Source organism: Brassica rapa, chromosome A01 (genome assembly GCF_000309985.2).
Source record: "Brassica rapa cultivar Chiifu-401-42 chromosome A01, CAAS_Brap_v3.01, whole genome shotgun sequence".
Taxonomy (NCBI): Eukaryota; Viridiplantae; Streptophyta; class Magnoliopsida; order Brassicales; family Brassicaceae; genus Brassica; species Brassica rapa.
Genome location: NC_024795.2, coordinates 2,488,844 through 2,516,830, shown reverse-complemented (window position 1 = coordinate 2,516,830; position 27,987 = coordinate 2,488,844). Strand labels below are relative to the sequence as shown.

The 27,987-nt window shown below is 36.4% G+C and overlaps 4 protein-coding genes across 4 annotated transcripts; 2 read left to right on the top strand and 2 right to left on the bottom strand.

The window, feature by feature from the left end:
• The first annotated feature begins 11 nt into the window (after positions 1-11).
• LOC103850421 (carotenoid cleavage dioxygenase 8, chloroplastic) lies at positions 12-10,497 on the top strand. The gene is made up of 6 exons (XM_009127178.3): positions 12-7,286; positions 7,911-8,675; positions 9,285-9,481; positions 9,603-9,792; positions 9,977-10,079; positions 10,155-10,497. The coding sequence occupies exons 1-6, from the start codon at positions 6,981-6,983 to the stop codon at positions 10,298-10,300; spliced, it is 1,707 nt and encodes a 568-aa protein (XP_009125426.2). The 5' UTR covers positions 12-6,980; the 3' UTR covers positions 10,301-10,497.
• Positions 10,498-10,567: 70 nt separating this feature from the next.
• LOC103850416 (calcineurin-binding protein 1) lies at positions 10,568-20,427 on the bottom strand. Its single transcript, XM_009127166.3, has 19 exons — positions 20,199-20,427; positions 20,042-20,116; positions 19,716-19,835; positions 19,598-19,638; positions 19,307-19,518; positions 17,350-19,124; positions 16,870-17,085; positions 16,202-16,762; positions 15,403-15,635; positions 14,835-15,045; positions 14,473-14,628; positions 13,872-14,029; positions 13,576-13,768; positions 12,981-13,372; positions 12,617-12,797; positions 12,296-12,519; positions 11,567-12,224; positions 11,315-11,369; positions 10,568-10,883 (listed from the first exon to the last, which is right to left on the bottom strand). Exons 1-19 carry the CDS (start codon positions 20,199-20,201, stop codon positions 10,783-10,785), a joined length of 5,565 nt encoding a protein of 1,854 aa, XP_009125414.2. The 5' UTR covers positions 20,202-20,427; the 3' UTR covers positions 10,568-10,782.
• A 518-nt stretch (positions 20,428-20,945) lies between these two features.
• On the top strand, positions 20,946-23,138 carry LOC103850407 (serine/threonine-protein kinase Aurora-1). Its single transcript, XM_009127153.3, has 9 exons — positions 20,946-21,176; positions 21,478-21,588; positions 21,673-21,819; positions 21,901-21,996; positions 22,082-22,177; positions 22,268-22,364; positions 22,461-22,578; positions 22,687-22,759; positions 22,847-23,138. Exons 1-9 carry the CDS (start codon positions 21,138-21,140, stop codon positions 22,946-22,948), a joined length of 879 nt encoding a protein of 292 aa, XP_009125401.1. The 5' UTR covers positions 20,946-21,137; the 3' UTR covers positions 22,949-23,138.
• A 61-nt stretch (positions 23,139-23,199) lies between these two features.
• LOC103850396 (ATP-dependent 6-phosphofructokinase 6) lies at positions 23,200-26,627 on the bottom strand. Its single transcript, XM_009127141.3, has 13 exons — positions 26,324-26,627; positions 25,820-25,866; positions 25,703-25,742; positions 25,560-25,622; positions 25,333-25,470; positions 25,082-25,240; positions 24,937-24,990; positions 24,607-24,675; positions 24,398-24,527; positions 24,061-24,317; positions 23,930-23,978; positions 23,695-23,849; positions 23,200-23,617 (listed from the first exon to the last, which is right to left on the bottom strand). Exons 1-13 carry the CDS (start codon positions 26,429-26,431, stop codon positions 23,495-23,497), a joined length of 1,392 nt encoding a protein of 463 aa, XP_009125389.1. The 5' UTR covers positions 26,432-26,627; the 3' UTR covers positions 23,200-23,494.
• Between the last annotated feature and the right edge of the window lie 1,360 nt (positions 26,628-27,987).

The window sequence follows — 27,987 nt, the reverse complement described above, 5'->3', positions numbered from 1 at the left end:
GTTATCACTCGCATTGTCGTGTTCCCAATTAAATCTCAATTTTTTTTGTTTCATTTTCTGTCCTTTTAGAAAAGCAAGAGATGATAGTACTAAACAAGATAGGAGCTTAAATACCCACCGTCTTAGTAGCTATAGCAAGCATTTTAAGTGTGCATTTACGACTCTAGTTGATCCTTATATAATTCTGTTGGATCCAACTACGTTTGTTTTCTAAAAGATATTGTTGATTATGCAAAGTAAACTTTTAAAAAATATATTAGTCGGAACCTTGACTCTGGATGCTAGGAAATCAAAAGAAAAAGGACCTTTTACATGGTGTAATTGAAATGGGAACCTCTTTTTATATTTCTTCCAATTAATTGGTTGATCACTAGGTTTTTCTTCATCGAATTGATATATCTTGCATTGTATCTTGCATGAATTATTGCACATATATTGATATATATATCATCGTCGGCATGGGTTAGTAGGCCACGAGCTAAATCAGAATCCATCTTTTATGCGGCAATCTAATTTTTGCTATGATCGTCGCATGAAATTATTGGATTTTGGCTTTTAATTACTTTTTCTAGTAAAACCCCATGTACATATTGTGTTTCTATTCATTGAAAGCGAAATCTTAACAATAATTTTCCCCATATTCAACTGTTGTGTCGGTGTTATTATTATTATTGTTTTTTTCTATTGGGTACTATATAATTTAGTATAGTATTTCTGCATGACGGCATGTAGAGCTTGGTGAATCTTTATTTACAAAACGCCGTAAAACTAGTGTATGATATTAGAAGAGTTTATAATGATCCTTTTTTTGCTAAGTTAATTATCCAGAGGTATCAGGGTAATATACTGATATGATGGTACGATACAAAAGAAAAACAATAATTTCCATATCTATTATTTAAAATCTCAAATAACATTTTTCCTCAAAAAATTATTTAAATGTGACCAAACAATAAATAAAAATATTAGATTCTTTGTTTTTCCTAACAAATATCTTTTTTTTTCATTGATCATAAAATAAACTTATTCTTCGTTAAATTTAGAATAAAAATCATTCCTTCTAATTTTTATTTTTATTTTATTCATTTTTTTTCTATTAGTTTCATGTGTTTACGAGATAGTTGCCGGTTGAACCATATACAACATTGGATGCACACCTCTCTTCACGTTGTTTCAGCTAGTGATATCTTTCTTTTTTTAACACTGACTGTATTTCTTAATCTGAAGGTTAAAAACACACACATATTTCCCTAACATCACACACAACTCTTAAAAAATAATTGGAAGGAAAAAAATACCGAAAAAAAAATACAAGAGAAAGAATATCAGCAGGTGCCAAAAACAGAGCATGAATAAGAAAACATGCTAAAGACTCGACAACCAACAGGTTAGTTGCGTCATGTCAGGACATAGATACTCCATTGGCAGTGGATTTCAACCAGCGAGGACCCCCATTCGCCAAATAAGATTGGTAGCGATGGTCTATTGTAACACTGATAACAATGCTTATAGCGACACTATTCTCGTCGAGAGAAACAAGTTCTAAACTACAATTCTCAAAAGAATTTAGCTTATAGCTATCTTAATATCATTTTCCCTCTTTTATGTACATTATATTTTGGTTTGGACAGCAAGCCTTAATAGTAACACTATTACCATTTATTAAAGTTATGGCCTGGTAAGGTGGTGTTTAAGCCGCCGAAACCAAATCCTTCACCTAATTTGTAGAAATTAGAAACTATATCGAAGAAGTAACAATAAGATGAGCTTGCTAAGACGCGAATATGGGCTAAGCTTACAGTTTTAAAAAGGCAGCTGCGTCAAGGGCCCGATATTTAGATTTCTATTTGATTAAATTGTAAAAGAATCATAAGCAAATATGGGCCGTGCTTATAGTCTTTGACTTCTTACGTGAGCTTCTTTGTAACTATTTTATCTGATGCTTTATTAAACGGGTCTTCAGATTTTACTTTCTTTGATTGCTTTCCGTTTACTTTCGTTTCTTCTTATTTGCAAATTCGAAAAGAGAGCTGACCAATGAAAAATTATGGGAAATTAATCAATTCAGATAATATCTGCCAAAAGTTAGCCCTAAGGCGTACGTACGTTGAACCATTTATTGGAGCCACTCGAATGATAAATGAAAAACGCCCAGCAAAGATTCAAGTTCCTACGGCATTCACCTAACACAAAATTTTAGAAAATTTTGAACTAACCTGTTTTTCATTTATGATTATGATAGTATAAATATACTGTAATGAATAAAGAGAAGCCCTAGCTGATAATGTTTGTGCTGTGTTTTTTACTTTTTACTGTTTTGATTTCACATACCGACAAATTTGGTAAAACTAATAAAAAATAGTTATGCCCACTAATAAAGGTGCATCTTCATAGACTTTATTATATGTAGAACAATAGTAACATTATGTGTAAATAAGTTTGTTAACTGTGTACAACAAAACTAATTGTTATGTCAAATAATACAAACACCAAACATGTATTATTTGAAGGGAGGTAATTTTAGTCACACACCTTCTCGTAGCACGAATTTATGATATGCTCTATGAATTTATAGTATTAATCAGTGGTAATAATTGTTCGTGGTCGGGTGGTCGAAGCGTTTCGTTGATCGATAAGGAATCCGAGTTCGAATCCGCATCACACAGAAGTGACTACCGGGGCTTTTTACATATTCTCCGGGGAATCGTTTACATTTTCTTTAATCAGTGGTAATCACGAATAAAATAAACAATACTAGACATTTTTGGTCAAATACACTGTTTAGTTTTCAACGCTAGCTTATTTTCCTTCAACCAGAGGATATATAGGAAACCAATATTTTGTCTAATTTGTTAATTTCAGCAGACTGACCAAAATACTATGCACTTGACAAAATGGCACATACTTTCTTTTTTTTGTTCGTTTGTTAACTATATAAATCTGTATAAAATATTAATAAATAAGCATCCGTTGACCCAACAACATTCATCACTAATAGAATAACTTGATAAAGAAGGCAATATAAACAATAAATATGGAGCTTTGTTTGTGGGAAAACCTGATTTTGTCCGCCACACAACTGACCAAAATTAATTAAATAACATTAGTTGGTACTCTTGGTTAATTACATTGTAGGAATCAATGGGGGCATGAAAGGACATTGCGAATAAAAAAAGAGCGTTGCATATAAAACAACGAGTTCTAAAATGCAACTCATCTCATGCACCATGACGCTTTAGTGATGGCATTTTTAGGGTTTAGTGCCTCATCGACAAATTTTGTATTTTGAATGCTTTTTTTTTTAAGTTTTCAATTACTAAAGGAAGCATTGGACCCTATATATACACTAAAGGAAATATGTTTTTCCCTTTTCATTATTATCTTCTTAGATGACCATATATCTGTGATATAATGATCATTGACTCGTGAGATGAGAATATCTATGGAAAATTATTTCGATTAACTTGGTATCATGTGTATGCAAAAAAGTCCCAAAAGAGTGACTCGCAATGTTAGTAAGTAGAGCCACGAACCTAGATTGAGCTAACTGCATCTTTGTCTGTGCCGGATTGATTAGTCAAGGTTTAATTTTAAAGTTTCTTATTTAGTGTGGTATTGGGACGTGGGTCGTATCTTTTGCTATCATTTGCGAACAGCAAACTAAATATCTGTTTTTATAATTAAAAAATTGAGTTGAGTAGTTACTCTGTTTACAGATTTGGCTGTAAATTTCTCATTTATATTTTGGTGAAAACAAGTTAACTAGTAACAACGCTGCTGAGTTGACATTTCATATGAACATATTTTAACCTAGAAAATCACGATAAATAGAATGATGTATGAGATAACCTATAATGATTAAAAGAAGTGATTATTCTTAAGACTAGAGACACATAACAGATGTGACAAACAAATGTGGCAAACATATGGACCCACATTTGGACCCAAATTGCAGTTTTATTTTATAAGGAATCTCTTAGTAGTTGTCATGGGGCTTTGTACTATATAATTTAAAACCGGACACTTTCCATTTTCCCAATTGGGTATATGGACTAGGAATATACCATCTTCTCAAAACAAATATAAAGCAGAATTATATAGCTAGCGATCAAAAGAAAATATATATCTCCAGAGAGCGTTTAAGAGAGAGAAACCAGATCTGTGTGAAACCCTAAGCCGGCGGCCGCCGCATCTCGCGGTCGCCGGAGTTAGTATTAAAATCGTTTGTTTTTTCATGTTTGCTCACGGATCCTTTCTTCTCCTCCCTTTAAAGTTGTTTGCTTTGTCCATTTTCGCTTCAGATCAGTTTGATGAGCTTTTGGTTTTCAGATCTGTTGAAACTTTGGTAGATCTATGGGCGTGGAGCGGTTATTTCGGTGGTGTACAAGGGTTCACCTGTGTCCGGTCTCCGTCTGCGTCTCTGATCAAAGTAAGGTTTCAAGCTTTGTGGTTCTCCTGTGATGTGGTGGCTGTTCCTCAGCCTGTTTGGAGTGGTTCTGCGACAGTTTAAGAGGGTTGAACCCGGTGAATCTCTCTTGGATTTTGGAGACGGTCTTAACTAATCTTTGATTTAGCAACGGTATAGCAGTGTCGTGATTGTGTGTGGTGAGCAAGAGAAGGTCACGGTCCTTGAGATGAAGATGGTTTCAGGTTACCTCTTTATCTCCTGGTTACGAATGTCCCTCCTTCGCACCTTGAATATATGTTCTTCCTGGATGTTTTTAGTCTCTGTTTTCCTCTATGGCTTCGTATGGTGAAGCAACATAACGAGGTTGAGGCGTAGAGATATCCAGATGAAGGTGCGGTCGAGGTGGAGCTTATCTTGGGTTGTGTCGCTTCTCGGGTTGTGCCTTGGTGTAGGCGTTGTGTTTCGGTAGTTGTCATCGTGAACAAGTGGTTCAGATGAGGTTTTGTTGGTTCTGGTGTTGTCATTGTGAACTTGGGGTTCAAATGAAGTATCTGCTCTGTTGAGTTGCGTGCTATCTCGCCTAGTTCATGGCAAGAAATCCGGCTATTCATAGATTATTAAGTTGTTACCTTTTCTATCTAATATTGATTTGTGTGTGGGTTTGTTGAAGGAGTTTAGGATTTTGTGTATGTCTCAGCTGTTCATGTGTCACCCATGTGTTTGGGTTTTAGATCCTTGTCTTTTGGGTTTAGCTTCCGGGGAGGTCTATGTGTTCCGCCGGCTTCAGTGTATCCTTCTTATGTTATCTATGAAATTTCAGATGGGGAAAAAAAAAAAAAAGAAAATATATATCTCCTTTTTTCCTTCTTCTATTTGATGACAAACAATTAATCGGATATGCTGAACAATCATGATAATTACATACAAATAACACCTTTTATCATTATATGTCATGAGAACAAGTGTAAATTTAAGATTAAGTTAGTGTACTATTTTTGAAAAAAAATGTTTGATCAATCAAAAATATTTACCAAATTCAATAAAACATGCATGCTAGAGATTTATTATTTTTGTAAAAGTCATGTGGCATAATGTAGATATAGAAGAAATAGTTTATCTATAATTTTTCTATTAACAAGAAAATATATGATGGTGATGACACTAACTCGAATTATTCTGATACATGTCAATTTAGAAACTTAATTACACTATCACAAACAATTTTGATACATACCACCAAACTTATTAACTTAAATGATATACTAAATGATCATGACATATATAACAACCTACTGATTTGCTAATGGATATGGGTTCTTTTTGCATAATATTGATAACAACAATAAAAATCAAATATATGAATGAATGACATATTCATGGTGTAATGTTATTTTTTCTTTGCTAAACATGGTGTAATATAGTTCTTTACTTAGCCGACTGATTATTTTTATGTGTCAATTTCAAAAATTAATTATATTCCTACAAATTTTTCAAAACGTTTGAATAAACCCACTTTGCATGGCCCATATACACAGTATAAGCGTACGATATAACATTAACACATCATAACACTAGTTGATTTACCCTAAAATCACATTCAAGCATCTGATGGAAAGAATATATATACGCTGATAAAAAAAGAAATTCACATTTATACCTTTATTTAGTTTTATTAGTGCCAAAGTATTTTCATTCATACTTGAAATATTTTCAACGTTAGTGTTAATTTACTTATGTAATTCAAATCATCTAAAAATATATTTAACATCAAATTCTTCTAAAGATTTATTTTGAATACACCTTTACTCAATGTTTCTGCCACCAATAACTGCAAACTTACAAAACAATTGAGAGAATTACTATCTACAAAAATATATCTACATACACATCAAAACTTATGTTAATTAAACTGATTTACACAAGTTACCCTCAGCCATAATTATCCTCTCAGCTTTTGGGCTCATGGTTACTGTTTGCCTATTTTAAGTATGGGTGTCTTTACAGAGTAGTGTGATTTTTAAGCTATGGCAGAAACGCTAACTGCGAGAGCAACAATTGGGCACCGTACGAGTGTTCTAGGCTTCAAGAAGATCTCCCTCAAGCATGTTCTTTATGTGTTTAAAACTATCACTTTAGATGCAAGCTTTCCTGAATTTTTTGGCTTTAAAAAAGAATATATATTCTTTTTTAAAACAATTTTTTGTTCATGTTTATTCAATATATTTCTTATGGCGGACAATTTAATTAAGAAAGCCTTGTATGTGTGTTCGGTTTCAGATTTCCACTCGATCGAGGGTTGATATAATTCAGTGTTTAACCAAATAAAAATCCCTCCTTTCCCATGTCTACGCCTATTCATAAAAATTAATAATTAAATCAACCTGAATAGAATAAACATGCATTATTTATAATAAGTTCCCTTAAGCGAGGCCCTATAAATACCTCATATGTGTTTCACCAAACATTCACTTATAACCCTCCATTTCCTTTCTTGAATTTGTCCTGTGCCCTCTTTTCAATACATTGAAATCCACTAAAACTCTTTATTTATATATAAAACCATTCTTCCAGGATGGCTTCGTTGATCACAGCCAAAGCAATTATGATGAGTCATCATCATGTTTTGTCCTCAACTAGAATCACTACACTTTGTTCCGACAAAGCCAACGACAACCAACAAAGAAAAACAAAACTCCATATCTCTCACCGATTTTTCTCCCGCCGAACAATATCTGCAGCTGTAATCAACTCAGCGTCGCCTGTGCCGAAGAAAGAGACGGTGGAAGATGAGAGACGGTGTCATGTTGCGTGGACAAGTGTACAACAAGAGAAGTGGGAGGGTGAGCTTACTGTCCAAGGAAAGATCCCCACTTGGCTGGTTTGTCTTTTATCTTCATATTATATCCTCCAAATATATTTTAGCTATATTCGTGGAATTTCATACAAATATGTATCGTGCACACAATACACACTCACACTGGCACATGAATATGTATATATTACAAGACAAAACTATTTTTTCTTCTATATAATTGCATGTAAATTTATTTATATTCTGTATAATCTTATAGTACATGATTTCATATTTTCATTACTAAGAAGTCTAAAGGATTAGATTAATCAATATGATTGAATAGATATATTACGGTGCTAAGGCATGGTTGGTAGTTGGTACACGTCTACGAGTGATACTCGTGAGTCGTGACCATTGTTGCAATCTATAAACAGCGTACATTCAGTCATGTTCCAAGTTAGACACCAACAAGTAACAATGTGTTAGCAAAAACTTGTAATATAATCAATATATTTATATTTATACGTAATTAATGTCGACTTTTGTATATATTTAATTTGACATAAAGCGTTCAGAATCTTTTCCTCTTTTTAGTTCTTATAAATCAGATAACAGTTATAAAACTGCATACAAAACAAACCATTAAACATTTTTTCCTAAACAATATGGTAAAAATGAGACAATTAATGATTATAAGGTAACATGCAGAATGGTACGTATCTAAGAAACGGACCGGGCCTATGGAACATTGGAGATCACGACTTCCGACATCTCTTCGACGGCTACTCCACACTAGTCAAGCTGGAATTCGATGACGGTCGTATCTTCTCCGGCCACCGTCTCCTCGAATCCGACGCCTACCAAGCCGCCAAGAAACACAAGAAGCTCTGTTACCGCGAATTCTCCGAGACACCAAAACCGTCGAGAAGCAACTTCAAGAACCCTTTCTCCGGGGTTGGAGAGATCGTCAAACTATTCTCCGGCGAGTCTTTGACGGACAACGCCAACACCGGAGTGATCCGTCTCGGTGACGGACGTGTCATGTGTCTCACGGAGACTCAAAAAGGATCGATTCTTGTCGACCATGATACGTTAGAGACTATAGGGAAGTTCAAATACGACGACGGGTTGTGCGATCACATGATCCACTCGGCGCATCCCATCGTGACGGAGACGGAGATGTGGACGTTGATACCTGATCTTGTTAAGCCTGGTTACCGGGTCGTGAGGATGGAGGCAGGGTCGAATAAAAGGGAGGTTGTGGGCCGGGTTAAGTGTCGGTCCGGGTCGTGGGGACCCGGGTGGGTTCACTCGTTTGCGGTAACGGAGAATTATGTTTTGATACCGGAAATGCCCCTGAGGTATTCGGTGAGGAATTTGCTTAGAGCTGAGCCGACGGCGCTTTACAAGTTTGAGTGGTGTCCTAACGACGGAGCTTTTGTTCATGTCATGTCCAAACTCACTGGAGAAATCGTAAGTGAACGTTTTAATAAGTCACTGGATTGTTTTTCTTACCTTTTTTTTTCATTCAGTTTTGGATTATGTTGGTTATAGTACATATTTAGTTAAGTTTAATCAAAAGGATAGTGTTCATGTATACTTAATCCTGCATTATTGGTACTTAGATGACGAATGTGGTAAGTGGCGTAACATGTACGGTTGCTTGATGTCATAATGAGCATATATAATCAGAGTCACGATTTTAGGGAAACATTGATTACTTTTGTTCTATATTACTATATGCAATGTTGTTCTATATTACTAAGCCAACTTTCAACGATTACTTTTGCCTTAGACTAAAAAATCTTTTAGGTTTTACATGTGTTTAAGTGATACATATCATCTAAAAGGTCTTTTCTTCTTCTATCTCTTTATACTTTAGCCAAGAGTTTAGAATTTAGAGTGAGATCAAAGGGCTATTATTGGAGAGAAACATCCATATATTAGAACGTTTAAACGTTATTGATTTATTTCAGAAAACCAATAGAAATACATGTGATATAATTGATTTTTTATATTTACTTACATTTTTTTACATGAAACTAAAGCATAATATGAATATGATATTCATTCGTGACCTAGGTGGCAAGCGTGGAGGTACCTGCATACGTAACGTTTCACTTCATAAACGCATATGAAGAAGATGAAACTGGAGATGGGAAAGCGACGGTCATCATTGCAGATTGTTGCGAACACAACGCAGATACGCGGATACTCGATATGCTCCGCCTCCACACATTACGTTCCTCATATGGTGACGACGTCTTACCCGACGCTAGGTTGTATATATGCGTCAACTTTTTAATTACCATACGGTCCATACCTACATTTTTACTTTTGATAATAGCTGAATATGTTGATGTAATCTTATGCATTATTAACATATATACATGTGTTTAGGATTGGGAGATTCAGGATACCGTTGGATGGAAGCAAGTACGGGAAACTGGAGACGGCAGTGGAGGCGGAGAAGCATGGGAGGGCGATGGATATGTGCAGCATCAACCCTTTGTATTTGGGTCTAAAGTATCGTTACGTTTATGCGTGTGGTGCTAAAAGACCTTGTAACTTCCCCAATGCTCTCACCAAGGTAACCTATATAGTATATACATAGACTATATCAAAACAAGTTTTTACTGATACTCTTCTAGTTTTATATGGTGTTAGCGATATGGTCTCTTTCTTATATATATGCGTTGTTGATCAAGATTTGTGAGTAGTAACTAAAAGCATCTTCATCTCTTAAATAACATATTAGCTATTGTATGAGACAGGTTGATATTGTGGAGAAGAAAGTGAAGATCTGGCACGAACATGGCATTATACCATCCGAGCCATTCTTTGTGCCTCGTCCAGGCGCAACCCATGAAGATGATGGTTAGTTCAAAACGCATAGGTTTCGTTCTTTCTTTGATATGATTTGTTTTTAATATGGGTTTTGTGTTGTGAAAGGAGTGGTGATATCGATAGTAAGTGAAGAAAATGGAGGCAGCTATGCGATATTGCTTGATGGAAGCTCCTTTGAAGAAATAGCAAGAGCCAAGTTTCCTTATGGTCTTCCTTATGGCTTACATGGTTGCTGGATCCCCAAGCACTGAATTGAACACTACAAACTCAACAAAGATACCTTCATTATACAAAACACAGAGATGCGTAATATTTATTTGTAGAAATTTGTATAATTACTATATTATACATGTGCAGGTTTTTAAAATTGTTGTTGTACCTTGTGTTATATTGTTCTTACATCCCATATATGTAATATTTATTTATACAAATTTGTATAATTACTACATTATACATGTGAAGGTTTTGTAAATTGTTGTTGTCCATTGTATCATTTTTTTCATCTGATATATGTAATATACGAAATCAAATAAAAGTAACCGTTGGGGTGGACAAAGTAATTTAAACTGCAATTCAATTATTATTTACATCATTCAACTATAAATTAGTATATCCAATGGGTTGACACACTATATGACAATTTGCTCAGTTTTCAATTTCCCTTGCTCACAAGTCACAACATGTTACAACACAATGATGACAGCCACTTCTCTTCTATGCAGATAAAACATTGTTACACTGGTGCAGATGTGGAGCCACAACTATCCCCACCCAGTGAATCGGATACCATCACCGTCACATGTCTAGGAGCTGCTTCCGGTTCATTGTTTCCACCTATCCATTAATTAGCAAATAACATGATCTTCATTTTCATGGAAATTGGTTTTGAAGAGTAAGAAATAAAAACGAAAGGACTCTCTCTTTGACAATCAACGAGAAGGAAGCAGAGGATACACACGTCAAAAATAAATCAACTTTAGCTATAACTCAACGAAGGTGATTCTACATTCTACAACTTCATGCCTAAGGTGATTCTAAGGAAATTGGTTCAGTATGCTGGCCAATGGATTATTCCACAAGTGTCACAAGGTTTTCATGATTCAAATTAGAAGTACATTTCGAAACAGGCAGTGAAACACACAAGAACATATGAAATTCGGAACCTTTTCATATGATTTTCCCGGAACTAATATCTTAACAGACCTATAACAAAGCTTTGCAGAATAACCACAAGCACATGCAAGGAGTAAACTAGCGTAACTAACCTGATTGAACCGAAGTAGCCACTGATGAAGTTGCCGCTCCTCTCTTCATTTTTGGCTGCAAATATAAACAGTTTGTAAATGAATTTGACTTTTAGAAAACTTCAATATCTAGCAACAACTCTATAAAAAACAAGTTTGTAAAGTCAATAGGACTGTTGTAGCCTAGGTGAGTAGGCTTCACAAATAGGTATAAACGATTCTTTGCAGGTAAAGGACTAAGACTAAAATAATGAGCAGACTGGTTTTCAGTACCTTGGTGTTTTCTTCCATATATTTCACGACCTGAGAGATGCTTCCACAATGTCCATGAAACAGCGTGTAAGCCCACAAAAGAAGCTTCCTTGGGATGCTTAAATCAATGACTTCGACTCCTTCTGTGCCTGGAAGAAGTTTCCCCGCTGTTGCTAACCGAGGCAGTGCGAAATAGAGGTTTATTTCAGAAGGAAGTGTCACTGACGCAGTTTCTCGGAAGTAACTGTAACAACCTTTAAGCAAAGAATTAGCCATCTCCAGATTCTCCTCCGAGACTTTATTGGCAATGAGTACGTTCTTGATCTTCGACAGAACAGGTCCCCATTTTGCCTCCAGCATTTGAGATTCTGAGGGATTCTCAAACGAAGAATTCCAGAATCCTGACTTGAGATCAACACAGAGCACCCGTCTGTTTTCCAGAAAATCAAATGATGGATTTATTGCTTGACTTTCCGCTGAGGATACCAAGGGGGTTATTGATGCCAAGCTTGTTATCAGAGCTCGACACCAAGCAAGAGAAGCATGTCTACCAACTTTAGCTGAAAAGCTATTAGACAACTTTGGATTCTTGAAACGCTTTCTAATCTTTTCATTTATGGTTTCCAGGGTCTCAACCTTGTTGTCTAGTTCAAGAGATACAATGTATTGGTGTAGAAATCTGCAAAAGGAAAAATCAACGTTAACAGCAAAGGATGACATATATTCATTTCTAATGCAAAATTGGTTTACCTGTATAAGATCCTCTCTGAGGTTTCTGGATCTTTTGTTTCAGGGAAATTGCGTATGTCTGGCCATATGCTTCCTTGTTCTATAAAAAGGGAAAATATTTTCTCTAGCTGACTATCAGGATTGATTTTCGCTCCTCCAGACTCAACCTGACTCATCGAGGCAACCAATGCATTTATGTATCTCCCTATTGCAACTGGCACAAGGTCTTCAACGCATAGAGCAAACTGAGTTCAAAAATTTGTTGATTACGACATTAGCATTTATCCTATGTTCAGCTTATCATCCTATTGCTAAAATAACTAAAATCTATCGATTCCTTACCCTCTTATCTGATCGAAGAGAATTAAAGGCTCGTTCTAGTGTGTTGACGTCTCCAGTTTCCTCCAATAGTCTCAAATAGAACAGTAAGTATTTGCGGATGCAAGTAATGAATTTCCGAGAACTTTCTGGCAGGTTTACTTCAAGAGCCTTCTTGTTCCCAGCCAATCCTGGAGTTTTCCGCCTAAATAGAAAAAGAATAAACATATTTATGAAACAATCCCATAATCATATCTGCGAAGCTAAACTTACATGATTTTTTATCATGTTGTTTCTTAGAAGGTTATTCTAATCATCAGGAATGATGTCACCAGTGTTAAAGCCCCTTAATACAAAAATTTCAGGGCAAGTAAGAATGTGTCTGTACCTTCCCTTTTTAACCATGCCATCAATCTCCCACATATTGATTGTAAAACTTGACCGCGATGATTTGAAACAAAAGGAAAGTTCTTCTTTTGCTCTTTGCAGATCACTGCTCCCACCCCTTCTATACAGCCCTTGGGCAAGCATGTATCTCGCCTTATGAAAATGTTTCAGATCTCCTTCTACACAGGTTCCCAGTGCAGAAAGGCTGTCGTTATAGAGCATATGCCATACCCCTTCCATCTGAATTGATCCCTCTCCAGTTTTAGCATAACTTGCTTCCAAATTGCCATCTTGACCTTCTTCAAGTTGACGAGAGGATCCAAAAGTCGTTGTACCAATGATTGTCATAGCAGTATCCTTTATAGATTCATCAAAGCAATATGAGACGAGGACCTGAAAGGTCAATAGGGAAATTAAACAGTCCATCAGGACCTCAAAAGCAGATAAGTAAATCAATAGTGGACTGATTAAGCTGAGATTAGATTTAAGCATGATTTTTCTTCTAAAACCATGATGCTGTTGTTACAAACAAACGACGATTGTAATGCTGCAAATCAAAAAGAGAGAAAAACAGTATAGCGTTGTCAACAACAAACCTTTAAGGCCTCTAAGTTCTGTTTCCCACAAGCATTTAGAAGCTTCAAACGAGAAGCATGCATTCTATACACAGGATCTACTGCAGACGGATTCAATGTCATGGCTTGCTCATAATAGGATAACGAAATCTCATACGGGTGCCCAAGCTTCTCACTGAGTTTTCCCATGTAGAATGCATGTGACCAATCTTGTCTGTGCAGGATAGGTTAAAAAAAATAAAAATAAACAGCCTCTTAAGTAACATACCAAAATAAACAAACTATGAATACACATTACACAGTACACTAAACTATACCTATGTGCAAAGGCTTTCTTGAAATGCTTCATTGAGTTCTCACAAAATCTTCTCCACGTTGCATCCTTTGAGGGTAGCACAGACCGCTGATCATAAGACGGCACAACACTCTGAAGGCTGTCATAGTATACCAGCGCCAACAGCTCATGTATCTCAGACTACAATAGAGGATCAACACTTAAACATATCAATAACAGCAAGAGGATATTATAACATACTGCAAAAAACAAAACTGACAACTCTTCAAAAGCCATTCCTCCATCAAAATCCATTCCTCCATCAAAATCAAAGCTGTACAAGTACTTCCTGCAACTTATCCTCATTTTTGTATCACAAAGAGGTGTATAATCAAACTTTTAACTTGTACTCTCTACATATCAAAGTATTTTCAGGTTTAATGCATGTTCACATATTAGTAAAGGCTACTAAAGCTACACCCAGAAATATGATAGGTAGTGAATTCAAGGTAAACATACTAACATCAGAAATATGAGTAAAAGGTTTCAGGAAAAGGGCAGATAGGAGAACAAAAAGTAACAGCAACATCTAATTATATGTTATCCAGTAAGTAATTAAGCATTATGAAGGTGGCAAATGAAACCTGTTGTTCTGGTGAATTCGCCAACGCCAAACTCATTAGCAGGCAACGTCTGCTTCTTCTTCTGCTTGTTTCAACCCTTTGCGAAAGAGCAGCATTCTTCCTCCATCCTACGACATTTATGTGCTTACTCCCATCATTTAGCAACAAATCTACTTCCTAATAGAGGTGAAAAAACAAATGGTAAATGTAAGCATTTATCAATACATGAGTAAAGCACCCTTCAATGAAAGACACATAGCCACCCTCTCTTATCCTAGGGTTATAACTCATCCCTAAAAGCTACCTAACGATAAGGAACCACTCATACCATTCTACAAGTTGAAACAAGAATTACAGTACCAACAGCGAATGAAAGAACTTGCCTCATCGTAAATATTGCCAAGCTTTTCCCAACTCTCAAAGCGCAGAGGATTATAGAGCAGATCATATTTGAACAGATTTGCATTCTGCTGTACAAACTCTTCTCCTTCCTTCGTGAGAACAAAGCCGGGCCATTTATCACTAGCACTAACTTCCTCAGACTGAGCCAAGAAATAATATAAATTGCGGTAGACATCCAAATAGGGGTCGGAACTGCAAGCAAGTTAAAACAACATCCTTATGTATTCCAACATTATAAGCATCAATGATTCAATATTTCTTCTTTGGCAGTGACCAAAATTTCTCTTACGAGGGTCACCATTTTTAACGGAACTAGAAAAAAGATTCTAGGAAAGTTATTCATTATGCTTCTGCTTGTCACTAAAATAAAAATGTGAAGCTTTCTAGACACAATAAGATATAGAGAATACATATAACAGTCGGATCATCTTATATGGTCATCTCTGCTCAGCAATATATTATAATTCAAGAGACAGCTGAAACGATATCAGACTATGGACGTTATCTTTGGCAAGAGGAATTCATAAAAAAAAAATGATTGGTTTATACCTGTGGAGCAGTGACACCTTGTACTCGCTGAGAGTTTTGCTGTGAATTACACATTTAGTTATGGTTTCAAGGAAACCTTCAGAACCAGCCTCGTATGAGAGTTTGTCTTCACATAAATCAGGGTCATCTAAGAATGTATCTATCACATTGCCAACTAGGAGATCATCTGGTGGTTGTGAAAAATGCTTTTTAATTGCTCTCAAGACTCTGCGGAGTTTAACTAGTCCAGTTCTCTGAGACAAGAAAAATAGGTATAAGATTACCAGAGACTATGTATGGAGAACTGCTAGCATCACATACTGTCATACGGTTGAAGAGTGCATACTTATAACTTATTTGTTAAACACCAGATATTAAGCGATTTTAGCTACATGAGTTACAATAGGTGTTTAGGAAGATCAATGAAGCATATGCTATAAGTCTACCAGAGAACAAATCAAGAACACGTATGACTTATCTACGGAACACAACTTGCAACACATTCCAGTTTCTGTGTGTCATGTCGGTTGCTCATGCATGCTTAAATCTATATGCATTATTTGGTAAACACCAGTTGACATGTGAGCCTAGTTATACTAGTGAACAGCTATTTTAGTAGACTGCAACGAAATATTTTACTCATACAGAAAAAAAAACTTGAAAGCCACGAACTTCTGCCGACACTGGGTAGCTTCCAGTGCCCCCACTAAAGATTTAACGCTGAATATCTATTCACCAAGTATAAGGAAAATAAATAGTTTGGCACGCACTTATGACACACATGCAAATGGGTCTACCAAGTTGAAGAAATTTTACTCACAGAAGAAGCCTTGGCATACGGTAGTATGTACTGGAAAACATCAACACACTGTTCCTTGGTCTGATAATCTCCCCGGCTAGTGTTTTCGTGCGCAGCAAGCTCATCTTGGTATGAACCATCGACTCTAAGATTTAGACCATACAGACAGAAAAAGCACTGATCTAAAGCGTTATTGATTAGCAACTCAAGTTCATCTTTTTCTTCTTCAGCAACTTCTTCTGTGTCTTCAGGAATCTTTTTGTTTTCTTGTTCTAACTCTTCTTTCTCCTTATCAATAACCTTTCCTTCAGAATCATCCTTCTTAGAATCGGTTTTTGTGTTTTCGTTTCTCTCAACATGCAAATCTGCGACAAATGATTGTATTTCATTTCTGCATAGTTTCCCCATATCATGTCCAAGGCCATCCGGGGAGTTGATACTGGATTTGACTTTCATGTCCACAGCCAATAAATGCTTAATTGCAAATCTGAGAAAAGATCCTTCCTCCCCCGCACAATTTTTACCAGCGCAGCAGAGCCCATATTCAGCTAGCAAATCATGGAGACATATGATCAACTCAACCTGAAAGAAACAAATTTTAGAAAGTCCAATATCACAAAGAAGCAGACCAAAATAGCTTTTAGTGTAATGACTGATAGTAAGGACTCTCCAAAAAAGCCATGACTTACTTGGCATTTAGTAGATATGGTAGAATCAAGGTGTTGAAGTTTACAAAATCCAATAGCTGCATCGACAAAGCAAGATTTCTGCTCTTCCTCAATCTCGTCAGCAATTTGAGAATCTGAATCTCTCTTAGAAAGTAAATGCCTCACGATATTTGACATGACTGTCAAAAGCAAAGATTGTATACCGGCTATACAATCTCTTGGGGCAACCACGGCATTCTGCACATCAGACAGACGCATCAATAACGGTGACAAAGTTATTATATTAGGATAACCACAAAGCTCTACAGATATTAATCTCTTGTACATTTTAGTGCCTAATAATTACACATGCAAATCCTTATTCAAACAAAGTTAGTGACCATGTGTATAATTTCTCGCATACCCTTGTGCTAGCATGATCAGTCTCATATATCCAAACACCAAAGCAAACAAGACAATTATCTTTTCAAACATTTATGCCAAAACAAATTTCATACTTACAGAGTTATCTAACTGGTCAAGAAAGTTCTTCACTTGAGCGATACAAACAAGAATTGCCTTGATTTCCTCTGCCACCAAGTGATTCCAATTCTCACTCAAATTTGTATTTGAGGTCAAAAAAGGTTCCCCCGTACCAGTTGACTCCAAGAGTACTTGCAACTTTCTTCTATGACAGTTCATATAAACCTCCACATCTATAGCCTTACTCTCCTGGCATGCTTTTATTAAAACTTCCAGTGCTGACAGCTCAGTAGAGGAGATCCCTTCTTCCATTTTCAAAGAGGATGCAGTCCAGATGTCTTTATCTGGAAATAAAAGTGACGCAAGTAAATTTACACACTCCGGATATAATTCTTTCTCCATCATCTCAGGCACGGTCTTTTCCAGCAAGACATCAATCTTAAGCAGATTTATTTCATGCATGACTCTATCGATGTTCAGCTCTCGAATTCTTCTGCAATGGGGCAGCTGAATTAAGACAGGAGATTCTCCAATACCTTCTTTGTCCAACAATGCCAAACACCTGAAAAGTTCTTCAAGAGCTTTAGATTTTTTACCCTCCAATATCGACAACCGTGCACTCAGCCAGAAATATCGAGCCCAGAAGGATCTTTTATTATAATCTAACACCTCCTTAGCAGTCTGATCACCTTCACAACTCTTAGATGACGAGTCAGGAAAATTTTTCTCCCAGGGATTAGGAGTCGATTCGATGGCATGATCAAGGGAAACAGATTCAATTATCTTAGAGAGATGGTATGTCACTTCTGCCATGCATGATGGGGATTCAGGAATATCTAATCCTTTAGATTCGAGGTCATAGTACAGCTCGGCAAGAAAAAGACTGCATTCAGGTTTCCGATCTAGGCCCCAGTGTCTAGTGAGCTTTTCTAACTCCAAAACTTTTAAGGCTGCATCACGACTCAACAGATGTTCACATTTACTTGCAATATACTCTAGAAGCAAGTGACCCATATGATAAGCACCATAATTTTCTGAAGTTTCCTTCACAAAATTAGAAACGACAGCGTGTTCAGAAACCGGATCAGGTTTGTTAAGGCAGTGAGAACCGACAGACGCTCTGCTGAATCCACTTTCAAGGACAAAAGTCTCAAGATACCGAAGGATGTCACTACTAGGATCCTTGCTATTATCACACTCTAGCTCTGCCTTCTCGGGTTTCTGGTTCCGAAGACGTTCAAGCCGAGTACTCCGCCTCTCTTGAGGGTGTTCTTCAGAAAACGCAGGCTCTTTTTCTTTAACCTGACCACCACTTTCTCTTTCGATGTTGCAATCCTTAACAGACACATTACTTGAATCTGGTTCCACACAATGATTATTCTTTTCCGGACCCTGCATTACAGCTTCTGTACTAAGATCTAATTCAATGGTGATTGGTATGTCAGCTGATATGCCCGCAGTATCACACGGAGGATGCACTATCCCAAGCAGAGTATCTAATAGTGCCACCCATGACGCTTCAGGAAGTTTAACTTGCACTCTTTTCTTCAACTTCTTGGAAGCAGCATTCTTGTCCTGATTCTTGTCAGACACCTTTCTTTTACCAAGAAACTTGAGCCGAACATGCCGAGGTTCAAGCTTATCTATACCCTTGGGCGCAAAAGGTGCTGAATCTGTTTCTTCAATAGAATGTTTAACATGCAGAGCACGAGCATGTGATGGCCAATGCCTCAAAATCAGATTTGCAACTGAAAGACAGGAAACTTCATCACGTATGGCAATGAGAACTTCTAGAAGCTTCTCCATACAGTTCCCTGCACATTAGCACATTCAGTTTTCAGGGGAGGGTGATTGAAGTATACATGCAACAGTCCGCAAATCCAGGAACTGAGAGCAGTCATAGATTCAACATCTATTGCAAAAGGTATAAGACCAACTAGAATTCAATAAAGACCAATATCTGTATATGTTTGAGAGAGGAAGGAACATTGCGTACAATTATTTGGGCTGCAGAGAAGTCCTTGTTCAAATGCCCATCGTGAAATACTCAGCAATCCCATAGAGCAAGATAGAGTGCCAAGATGGTTCCACAGCACAGAATCTTTTGCATCAATGTCTATAGCTTGAAGATAACAGTTTAGAGCATCCTCGTAATGACTTGAACCCAGCTCAAGAAACACAGTGGCAAGATTCTTCAGAGCCAAAAATCTGCAAAATAGACAAGAATACTAATAAACAAAACATACCCAAACGTAACTAGATGATTTAAAAAGAAATGGAGCTTGACCTGAGATGATGGAGATGATTATCGTTTGTGATAGTCTCCACCTGCAAACAAATGACTTGCTCGGTTATAACAAAAAGTTCCAACTATTCAAAGAGAGTAATCAAACACGTTATTTTACTTTGGAGTTAGCTATAATAGGATCCTTAAGGATAGACTCTAGCAGCTCCCGAGCCTTTTCGTAGTCTTTAGCTTGCAGCTTTAGAAGACCCTCGTGATATCTTTGTGACAGATGAAACTCCTGACAATGGCAATAAACAAACAAACAAAAGAGTTCAACATTATGCATCACTCTCTTCTCTATTACCAACTAAAAAACTTGAGCTAATCTTGAATGTGATCAGGACTCATAACACAAACAATTAAAAAAAAAAAAGGGTTCCAACTTTATTTAATGAACCCAGAAATTGAAGTTGCGAGAGGAACCAATCAAATCAAAACAAAAACCTGAGCTTCTTTGCTAGGAGCTAAAGGCTCCCACTTCTCCTTGGACTCCGTATCATTGATCGCTGCAATCGAAAACTGAAGAAAAGGAATCAAATTTCGAAAACCCTAATCAATTAAAGGATTCACGAATTGAGAATTTGGCGGAAATAATCATTACCATCTTGATAATCACTGGTTTGGGTTTTGACAGTTACTCCGTGTTTCAGCAGAGTTCTCTTCTATCTTCTTCGGAGATTAATGACCATTAGGGTTTTTAATTTCATGTGATATGATGATGATGGTTTTGTTTCTTCGTTAAGTCTGTTCTTCCACTGTGAATTATTCCGGTAATGTGTCGAATGTAAAATTTGCGGAAAGAGGTCTTGTACTTTACGATTTTACTATAAAGTGCTTCTAACTTTTACAATTACGATTTAAGCCCTTTACTTTCACATCTGTCTCAAAATTACCAAACTAAGGAATGATATATATTTATGTATCTAAGTTGTATGAACTAAAGTTGGGTTATTCAACTAACTCTATAGTTAAGTTTGCTCATATGATTTTGAACTAAAATTTTGTTAAGTTACTATATAAATGTAGTCTAGGTACAGTTTCAAAAATTAAAACTTAATCTGATATTGTTTTATTAAAATTATCATTTGATTATCGGTTCAAAAAACCAATCAAAAGTGTAATATTTTTAATTATTGAAAATTTTAGCAAAAAATATATATTATTTTACAAACACATATTTTATTGCATGATACTATACTATATGACAAAAAATTTGATGACCACAAAACCTTAGTTATGTAAATCTTTATACACTAATTTGAATTAGGTCATTATCGGTTTAGGTGAATTCGGTTAGTAAATGAAACCGATAAAACCGGAAACTGTCTTTTAAAAAAAATGGAAATCGGGTCCAGACACCCTGGCAAGTGGCAAGTTCGACCGTTATAGCGAAAATAATATTATTTGCCTTTATTATATTTGAAAACGGTCTCAGTTTGTATTTTTATTTAAAAAGCTTCGAGCCCCGCTCCTATCTTCTTCTCAAATCTTGTCGTCCTCTCCGCCCTCAAATCTTGTCCTCTCTCTCTCTCTCTCTTCCATGGCGATCGCTACGGAGACACAACACCAGGAGGAGAAGGTAACTTTTTCGGCTATTTGATTCATTTGTGTAATTGACAAAGTTTTGAGCTTTATCCTTCTCGATCCTTGGTGCTTGAGTTTATCTATGTTTAGGATGAGATCTGGGATAATTCTTGCGTTGCTTGATTCTCTTTTTGGGTGAAAAGAAAACCCTTTTCCTTGATTGGATTAGATTTGAATTGAGCGAGATGCCCAAAGATTAGGGGTTTGAACATTTTTGTGAATTTGAAAAGGTAGATTCATGTTTTCAGTGTCGTATCATAAAGGGAGACATCTCATTCTGTTTATTTTATCATCAGGAGGCTTCTTCAGATGCTTCACAAAAGAGATGGAATCTGAGTGATTTTGACATTGGGAAGGCTCTTGGTAGAGGCAAGTTTGGTCACGTTTATCTCGCTCGAGAAAAGCGGGTCAGTATATGCCTTTTTAGATCATTTGCTGTAGAACAATCAACACTCTTTTAGATCCTTACATCTCACACATATGTGAAACAGAGCAATCACATTGTGGCTCTAAAGGTTCTTTTCAAGTCCCAGCTTCAAGAATCTCAAGTTGAACACCAGCTCAGACGAGAAGTAGAGATTCAGTCTCATCTTCGGCACCCCAATATCCTCCGGCTTTATGGTTATTTCTATGATCAGGTAAGGTTGAACGCTTCCTCATTTTTCTTCCCCCTTTTGAGCATAACTTCACTTATTGTCTTCTTCTTCGTCTGGCTGCAGAAAAGAGTATATTTGATACTTGAGTATGCTGCTAGAGGCGAGCTTTACAAGGAGCTTCAGAAATGCAAGTACTTCAGCGAGAGACGAGCTGCAACTGTTAGTTCCTTTACTTCCTTCCTTCCGCTGTTATATGCTTATACAAATTCTTTTGTTAGTTACTGAGATATGTTTACTTTGATAGTATGTTGCATCTTTGGCGAGGGCTCTCATCTATTGCCATGGCAAGCACGTGATACACAGAGATATCAAACCAGAGAATCTCTTAATCGGTGCTCAGGTTAGATCATTTTCTTACCAACTTTGCATTGTCATGTATCAATTTGATCTGAACCAGCTAATAGTAATATTCATGGGCTGTGAATATCAGGGTGAGCTCAAGATTGCAGACTTTGGTTGGTCAGTACACACGTTTAACCGGAGAAGGACCATGTGTGGCACGCTTGATTACCTTCCTCCTGAGATGGGTAAAACTTTTGAAGATTTCGCTTGAAAGTTAAATTCTACTAAAGATAATGTATTCATTCGTTAACATGACCTTTGGAACTTTTTTTTTCTTACAGTTGAAAGCGTAGAGCATGATGCAAGTGTAGATATCTGGAGCCTAGGGATTCTCTGTTACGAGTTTCTTTATGGCGTTCCTCCTTTTGAAGCCGTGGAGCATTCAGACACATACAGAAGGTAAAAAATACAGAATCTGCATTTCTAATCTACAGTTACTGTCTGTGTCTTCTTGTTGGTTTGTTTATTGTTCTTGCTGACTTTGTTAACACAAATGATCTATAACAGGATTGTGCAAGTGGACCTCAAGTTCCCTCCTCAACCAATTGTGTCTCCATCTGCAAAGGATCTTATTAGCCAGGTTTGTATATATATATATACCTTCTGTTTTGATTGAAGTACTATAGATTCTGATATCTTACATAATTTTCAACTTTATATCATATAGATGCTTGTCAAGGAGTCTGCACAACGTCTGCCACTGCACAAACTTCTCGAGCATCCATGGATTGTGCAGAATGCTGATCCTTCTGGAATCTACAGAGCTTGAAAACTAAACAGCTTTATGGATTCTCCTGTTCAAACGCTTTCGTTCTTGGCAGTCTCGAGCCAAATTGTTATCCATTTTTTTTAATTCTGATCATTGTAAAAGTAAGACAAGTAGAACAAAAAAAATCTACATAACGCTATCTCATACACGATATTAATAAACCATTTGTCCAACATTTGTTTTGAAATTAGTGTTTCCGACCACAGCATTTTATAACGATTACGCCCAAGATCATGGAGAAGTCCAGAAAATGACAAACCTTTGAAGACGTTAATATCAATATTCATCAATCTTATATATGTGTTTCTATATAACAAAGAAGAAAAACAAAGCACATGGTTGGTCTAGTTTCATGAAAAGGCGAGCATAAACTCTAGGCTTCTCTTTCCAATCAATAAGAGACCAAACATGACTTCACAAGAATTGTTTATCTTCAGCAAAAGAAAACACGAGAACAATGATACTGTCTCTCACCTAAATGATTCAATCTCGATGCAGTCAAAACTACAAATGAAGATATAAAACTCTGCCAACAGTTTTTTGGCTTCAGTTTGCCCCCTCTGTGGCTCCATTAGGAGGGTTCATGAAGCTTGGCTGGTTCGTGGATGACAGCATCCGAGCCCACATTCTGTCTGTAATCACAACTTTGTTCTGTTTTTCCGTTATTCGCTGCAAGACAAAAGGATTGACACTTTCAGAGCTGATGAACCAATGGCATACAGATATGTAGGCGAAAAGAAACTTACGTTGAAGGGAATGTAGGTGTGCCTTCCATTAACAAGGCCAGAGATGAAGCCGGTATAGCCCGCCATTGCCCCATGGACTGCGCTTTGGGCGAGGAGAGTAGAGTAAACGTTGTCAGATGCATTGGCTGGGATAGCTCTGATCATGTATGTCGGATCTGAAACATGGAATCAATCAAATTCATATTACAAGAATCTAAGTAGCTTGTGTTGAAGTTTGGGAGAGGACAAAACATACCAATGTATTTCAGAGTAATGTCCATTTTTCTCTGCTTCGCAAAGTGTTCCTGTTACAAAAGCCAGAAGTGAAGAAAGATTAAGAAATATGGAACTGAAGGTTTGATATAGATCTTATTTGCTAGAAGTTACCTTGATTTTAAGACTCATCCATAGTCCAACATCTTTAAGGAGCTTGTTCCCCGAAGCATCTTGCTGTTCAATGCTCTCGGCGACGAGATCTTGTCCTGCACCTTCAGCAACCACTATAACCATGTGGCCATTTTCTCTCAGCCGTTTTGCAATGAACTCGTAAAGCCCTCCTTTGCCTTCAAGGTAAAAAGGCGACTCTGGAATCAGACAGCAGTCAACGTCCCGGCTGGCCAGAGTCGCGTACATTGCAATGAACCCTGCAGTGTGGAAACAATAAATTAGATACTCTTGTAACTATTTTTTTGTATGCATAATTTGTATCCTTCGATGAACTTACCACTGTAGCGACCCATTAGCTTGACAAGTCCAATGCCGTTTTCCACACTTGTCGCTTCAACATGCGCTGCGTTAATAGCACGTTGAGCCTCCTCAACCGCAGTATCAAATCCAAACGACTTGTCAATAACCTGAATTAGAGATACGGTCAGAGAGAGTTACGTGCAAACTAACCAGATCGAGAGATCAACTACTAGATCAGGGACTTACTGGGATGTCATTGTCGATGGTTTTTGGGATTCCTGCGACAGCAACTTTAAGTCCACGACGTCTAATCTCCTGCAACATCAGTCAAAAAACATTTGTTTCACCCACTTAAACGATTGTTCAAAAGAACACCAATATTAAAAGGAAGCTACATCGTCCACTATATATACACCAGCAAATACACGTTCATTTTTCTCATAGACCATGGATTTTAATTAGACCGTTCTCTACATAAAATAATTTAGGTAGGTACCATCCGACAATAATACACAACAATTCAACTCAAAAGAAGCATCCAATTCTGACTTTTGAGTTCGATGTTCACTCACTAACCTTGTATATTGCAGATGCTCCCTTTTGGGTTCCATCACCTCCAATGATGTAAACCTATTCCAAGATACAGACAATACAAATGACTCTTATTACCAGAACTATACTCCACTCAACAGAAACAAATATATAAGTTCTTAGAAAAAACCTGATTTATTTCACGATCCTGTATGTTGTCAACGATCTTTGATGTATCATGGCCCCCTCGAGATGTTCCTAACATGGTTCCCCCGCGCTTGTGGATGTCACTAACATCCTTCGGTGTCAGAGTGACGGTGTTTTTGGAATAGAATCCACTGAACCCACACTGCAGCATAAAAAACATCTGAAGTCAACTCATATTCACACTGCAGCATAAAAGAACATCAACTGTTGGTACCGATATTGAAGTCAACTCACATTGACACCAAGTACTTCTGTGACACCATACATGTAGTGAAGACCACAGACAATTTCCCTGATTACTGTATTAAGACCAGGGCAAAGACCACCACATGTGACAATACATGCCCGTACATCAGCTGGCTTGAAATACACCTAAACATCAGCACATTTAACACCATTTAGATAGGGAAGCTGCAGAGATTATAGTGAAAAAAAACTCATGGAAGAGACGAAAGAAATACCTTTTGTCGTGGTCCAGCTCGTCTAAAATGTGTCCCTCTAGGAGAATCCTTGTGAACAACAATCTGATAAGGCATATAAAAATTAGCAATGTCCTAACATAACACAGAGAACAAAGATGCAAAAACACGGCCAAGAGATTCACCTTTTGTGGGACTGTATCGTCCTCATCAACAAAATACTGCCTGGAAAATCACAACAGAACATGGATTCAATCAACTGACACATCATCTGTCAAACCAATGAAGATCTGTCAACTTACCTCACTACTGAGTAAGCAGGATTCGACTGCAACGGGTTTGGATAAGTCTGAGAAGAAAAAAAAAACCAAAGAAATCAGCAAAAAAGTGAATATCACCAATATAACTGAAACTTACAAGGCAGCTATAAAACATTCACATATATTCCAAAAATCTCATTTTTTTTAATATAAATTGAACACACAAAAACATTATAATCCAATCCTTACATTAGTCTTCTACATTGTATCGTTGGCCTGAGAGAGAGATATTTCATTTAACATAATAAATCTAGGGAACTGTATCAGATAGATCTGACCAAACATTACAACACGAGTATGCACACACACGCGCACCAATCTTATATCACTATAAGAATGTATGATCTCATCTACGAATCCAAAGTACTGAACTTTAAGGAAGCATCAGATTCGCACACGTGTCAGGCGGTGTAAAAAAGCACCGCCGATCTAGAAAAAACTTAGATTTCGAAGGAATAAAGCGTAAAGAGAGGAGGAAAGCAATACGGGGAGATCGAGAATGTAATCGGTCAAGTGAGGAACATCTTCGAGAACGTAGCCAGCAGCTCCTTGCACCAACTTCATCTCCTGCTCATCGACGCCATTCGAATCCATCTCTTCTTTCTCTTGCTCGAGACTTTGTTTCTCTCTACAACGTGAGTTTGAAGCGTGTTTTTGTAGATTCTGTTTATTCAGAGTGTTTTTGAAGTAAAGAAAGAGACAGAAAGAAGCGTTTTTTTATATATATGTAGAGACATCACCTAAATACCAGCGGAAACGGCGGCTGGTTTTCTCTCTTGTCACTTTCCGGTTTTCAAGATACTCCGTGTGTATAAAATTTTACAAATATCAATTGGGAAAAAATAATGGTTAAAATTTTGTAATGTCTCATCTTATTATTCTTTTTGTGGGGGTTTGGAAAAAAAATTCTATAAATTTTCATCAAAATTAAGAAAAATCACTGAATGAAAATAACTTTTCGAAAATATAAATCCTAGTATAAAAACTCTAAAATAAGATGACAAAAAAACTCTAAAATAAAGAAATAAATGAAATATTTTTTTTGGGAAATATTGGATACATGTTTGTAAAGTATTTTATTATTCTTTTGTTTTATTTTTTCTTTAAAACATCCAATAAAATTAAGAAAATTACTAAACCGGATATTATCGAAATTAATAGTTATAAGAACCATTATCTCAAAGGGCATATGAAAATATAAACTCATACGTCAAGAATTTAACTAAGTTAAAACTATAAGCAATTGAAAGTTTCCACATAAAATTTAAAACTATCAATCATAATGTGGCAAATCATTTTTAATTTGCCAATTCTAAAAATTTCAATATTAACAAAATTAATATAAATATATATAAGCAAACATAATGTATACAATATTTTTTGAAAATTAACATAAAAAATAATTTAAAAATAATAATTAATTTAAAAATGTAAGAATTTCAAACAATTGCGACACTATAAATTTAAACACATGATTTCAAAGTTTAGGTTATATGCTGGGTTATGATGAAAGTGTTTTCTTCCGTTGCATCTGATTCTGCTTCCTCTCTTGCTCCTCCTCCCGTTCAATGGTTCAAGGTTTTCAAATCTCAAGGCTGATACTGTCCATTTCATCTTTTGGGGTCTCGTGAAGGATTGTCGAGCCAGTCTTTGTTGTGCTAAAGATGTTTGTTGTTTCCTGAACAGATCTGAGCGGTTGAAAATACGCATTAACCTCTTACATAACTCTGCAACTCTTTGACGCCCAAGGTCTCTGTTTGGAATAACAAATCTTTGGTGATGGAAGCATGTGAGAATGTTAGTTTAATCATTTTCACGTTCCAATTTTTATAATTTTCTACAATATCTTGAAATTTTTACAATACATTCAAAATCATCATGTACATATTTGACTTTTCCTTTCCAACATATCTTGTATTTTCTAGTTTTTTCAGTTAAAACTTTCAATGAATCAAGTTCTGTTTAAATCAAGTAATCCGTAAGTTCTTTGCTCTTACTATCATCAGTGATTTATAAAGAGAAACTGAGGTAGCTTGCGTGAGAGAATATTAGTTGTAACTGGTAAATCAAAAAAGAAATACATGGAATAGAGAGGAATGAAATAAGATGAATGGAATGTTGTAAAAATGGAATAAATTCATTCTATTTAT

What these genes read in the sequence shown, in the direction of transcription:
- LOC103850421 (XM_009127178.3), top strand. Translation starts at nt 6,981, where the DNA reads ATGGCTTCGTTGATCACAGCCAAAGCAATTATGATGAGTCATCATCAT. An exon ending in CCAAACTCACTGGAGAAATC is followed by an intron (nt 8,676 to 9,284) that starts GTAAGTGAACGT and finishes TTCGTGACCTAG; the next exon opens with GTGGCAAGCGTGGAGGTACC. An exon ending in CGCAACCCATGAAGATGATG is followed by an intron (nt 10,080 to 10,154) that starts GTTAGTTCAAAA and finishes GTGTTGTGAAAG; the next exon opens with GAGTGGTGATATCGATAGTA.
- LOC103850416 (XM_009127166.3), bottom strand. An exon ending in TTGACCAGTTAGATAACTCT is followed by an intron (nt 17,086 to 17,349) that starts GTAAGTATGAAA and finishes TCTGATGTGCAG; the next exon opens with AATGCCGTGGTTGCCCCAAG. An exon ending in AAGGTGTCACTGCTCCACAG is followed by an intron (nt 15,046 to 15,402) that starts GTATAAACCAAT and finishes ACTTGCTTGCAG; the next exon opens with TTCCGACCCCTATTTGGATG.
- LOC103850407 (XM_009127153.3), top strand. Translation starts at nt 21,138, where the DNA reads ATGGCGATCGCTACGGAGACACAACACCAGGAGGAGAAG. An exon ending in CACAACACCAGGAGGAGAAG is followed by an intron (nt 21,177 to 21,477) that starts GTAACTTTTTCG and finishes TTTTATCATCAG; the next exon opens with GAGGCTTCTTCAGATGCTTC. An exon ending in ATGGTTATTTCTATGATCAG is followed by an intron (nt 21,820 to 21,900) that starts GTAAGGTTGAAC and finishes GTCTGGCTGCAG; the next exon opens with AAAAGAGTATATTTGATACT.
- LOC103850396 (XM_009127141.3), bottom strand. Translation starts at nt 26,431, where the DNA reads ATGGATTCGAATGGCGTCGATGAGCAGGAGATGAAGTTGGTGCAAGGA. An exon ending in AGGATCGTGAAATAAATCAG is followed by an intron (nt 24,991 to 25,081) that starts GTTTTTTCTAAG and finishes ATCTTGGAATAG; the next exon opens with GTTTACATCATTGGAGGTGA. An exon ending in GGATGAGTCTTAAAATCAAG is followed by an intron (nt 23,979 to 24,060) that starts GTAACTTCTAGC and finishes CTTTTGTAACAG; the next exon opens with GAACACTTTGCGAAGCAGAG.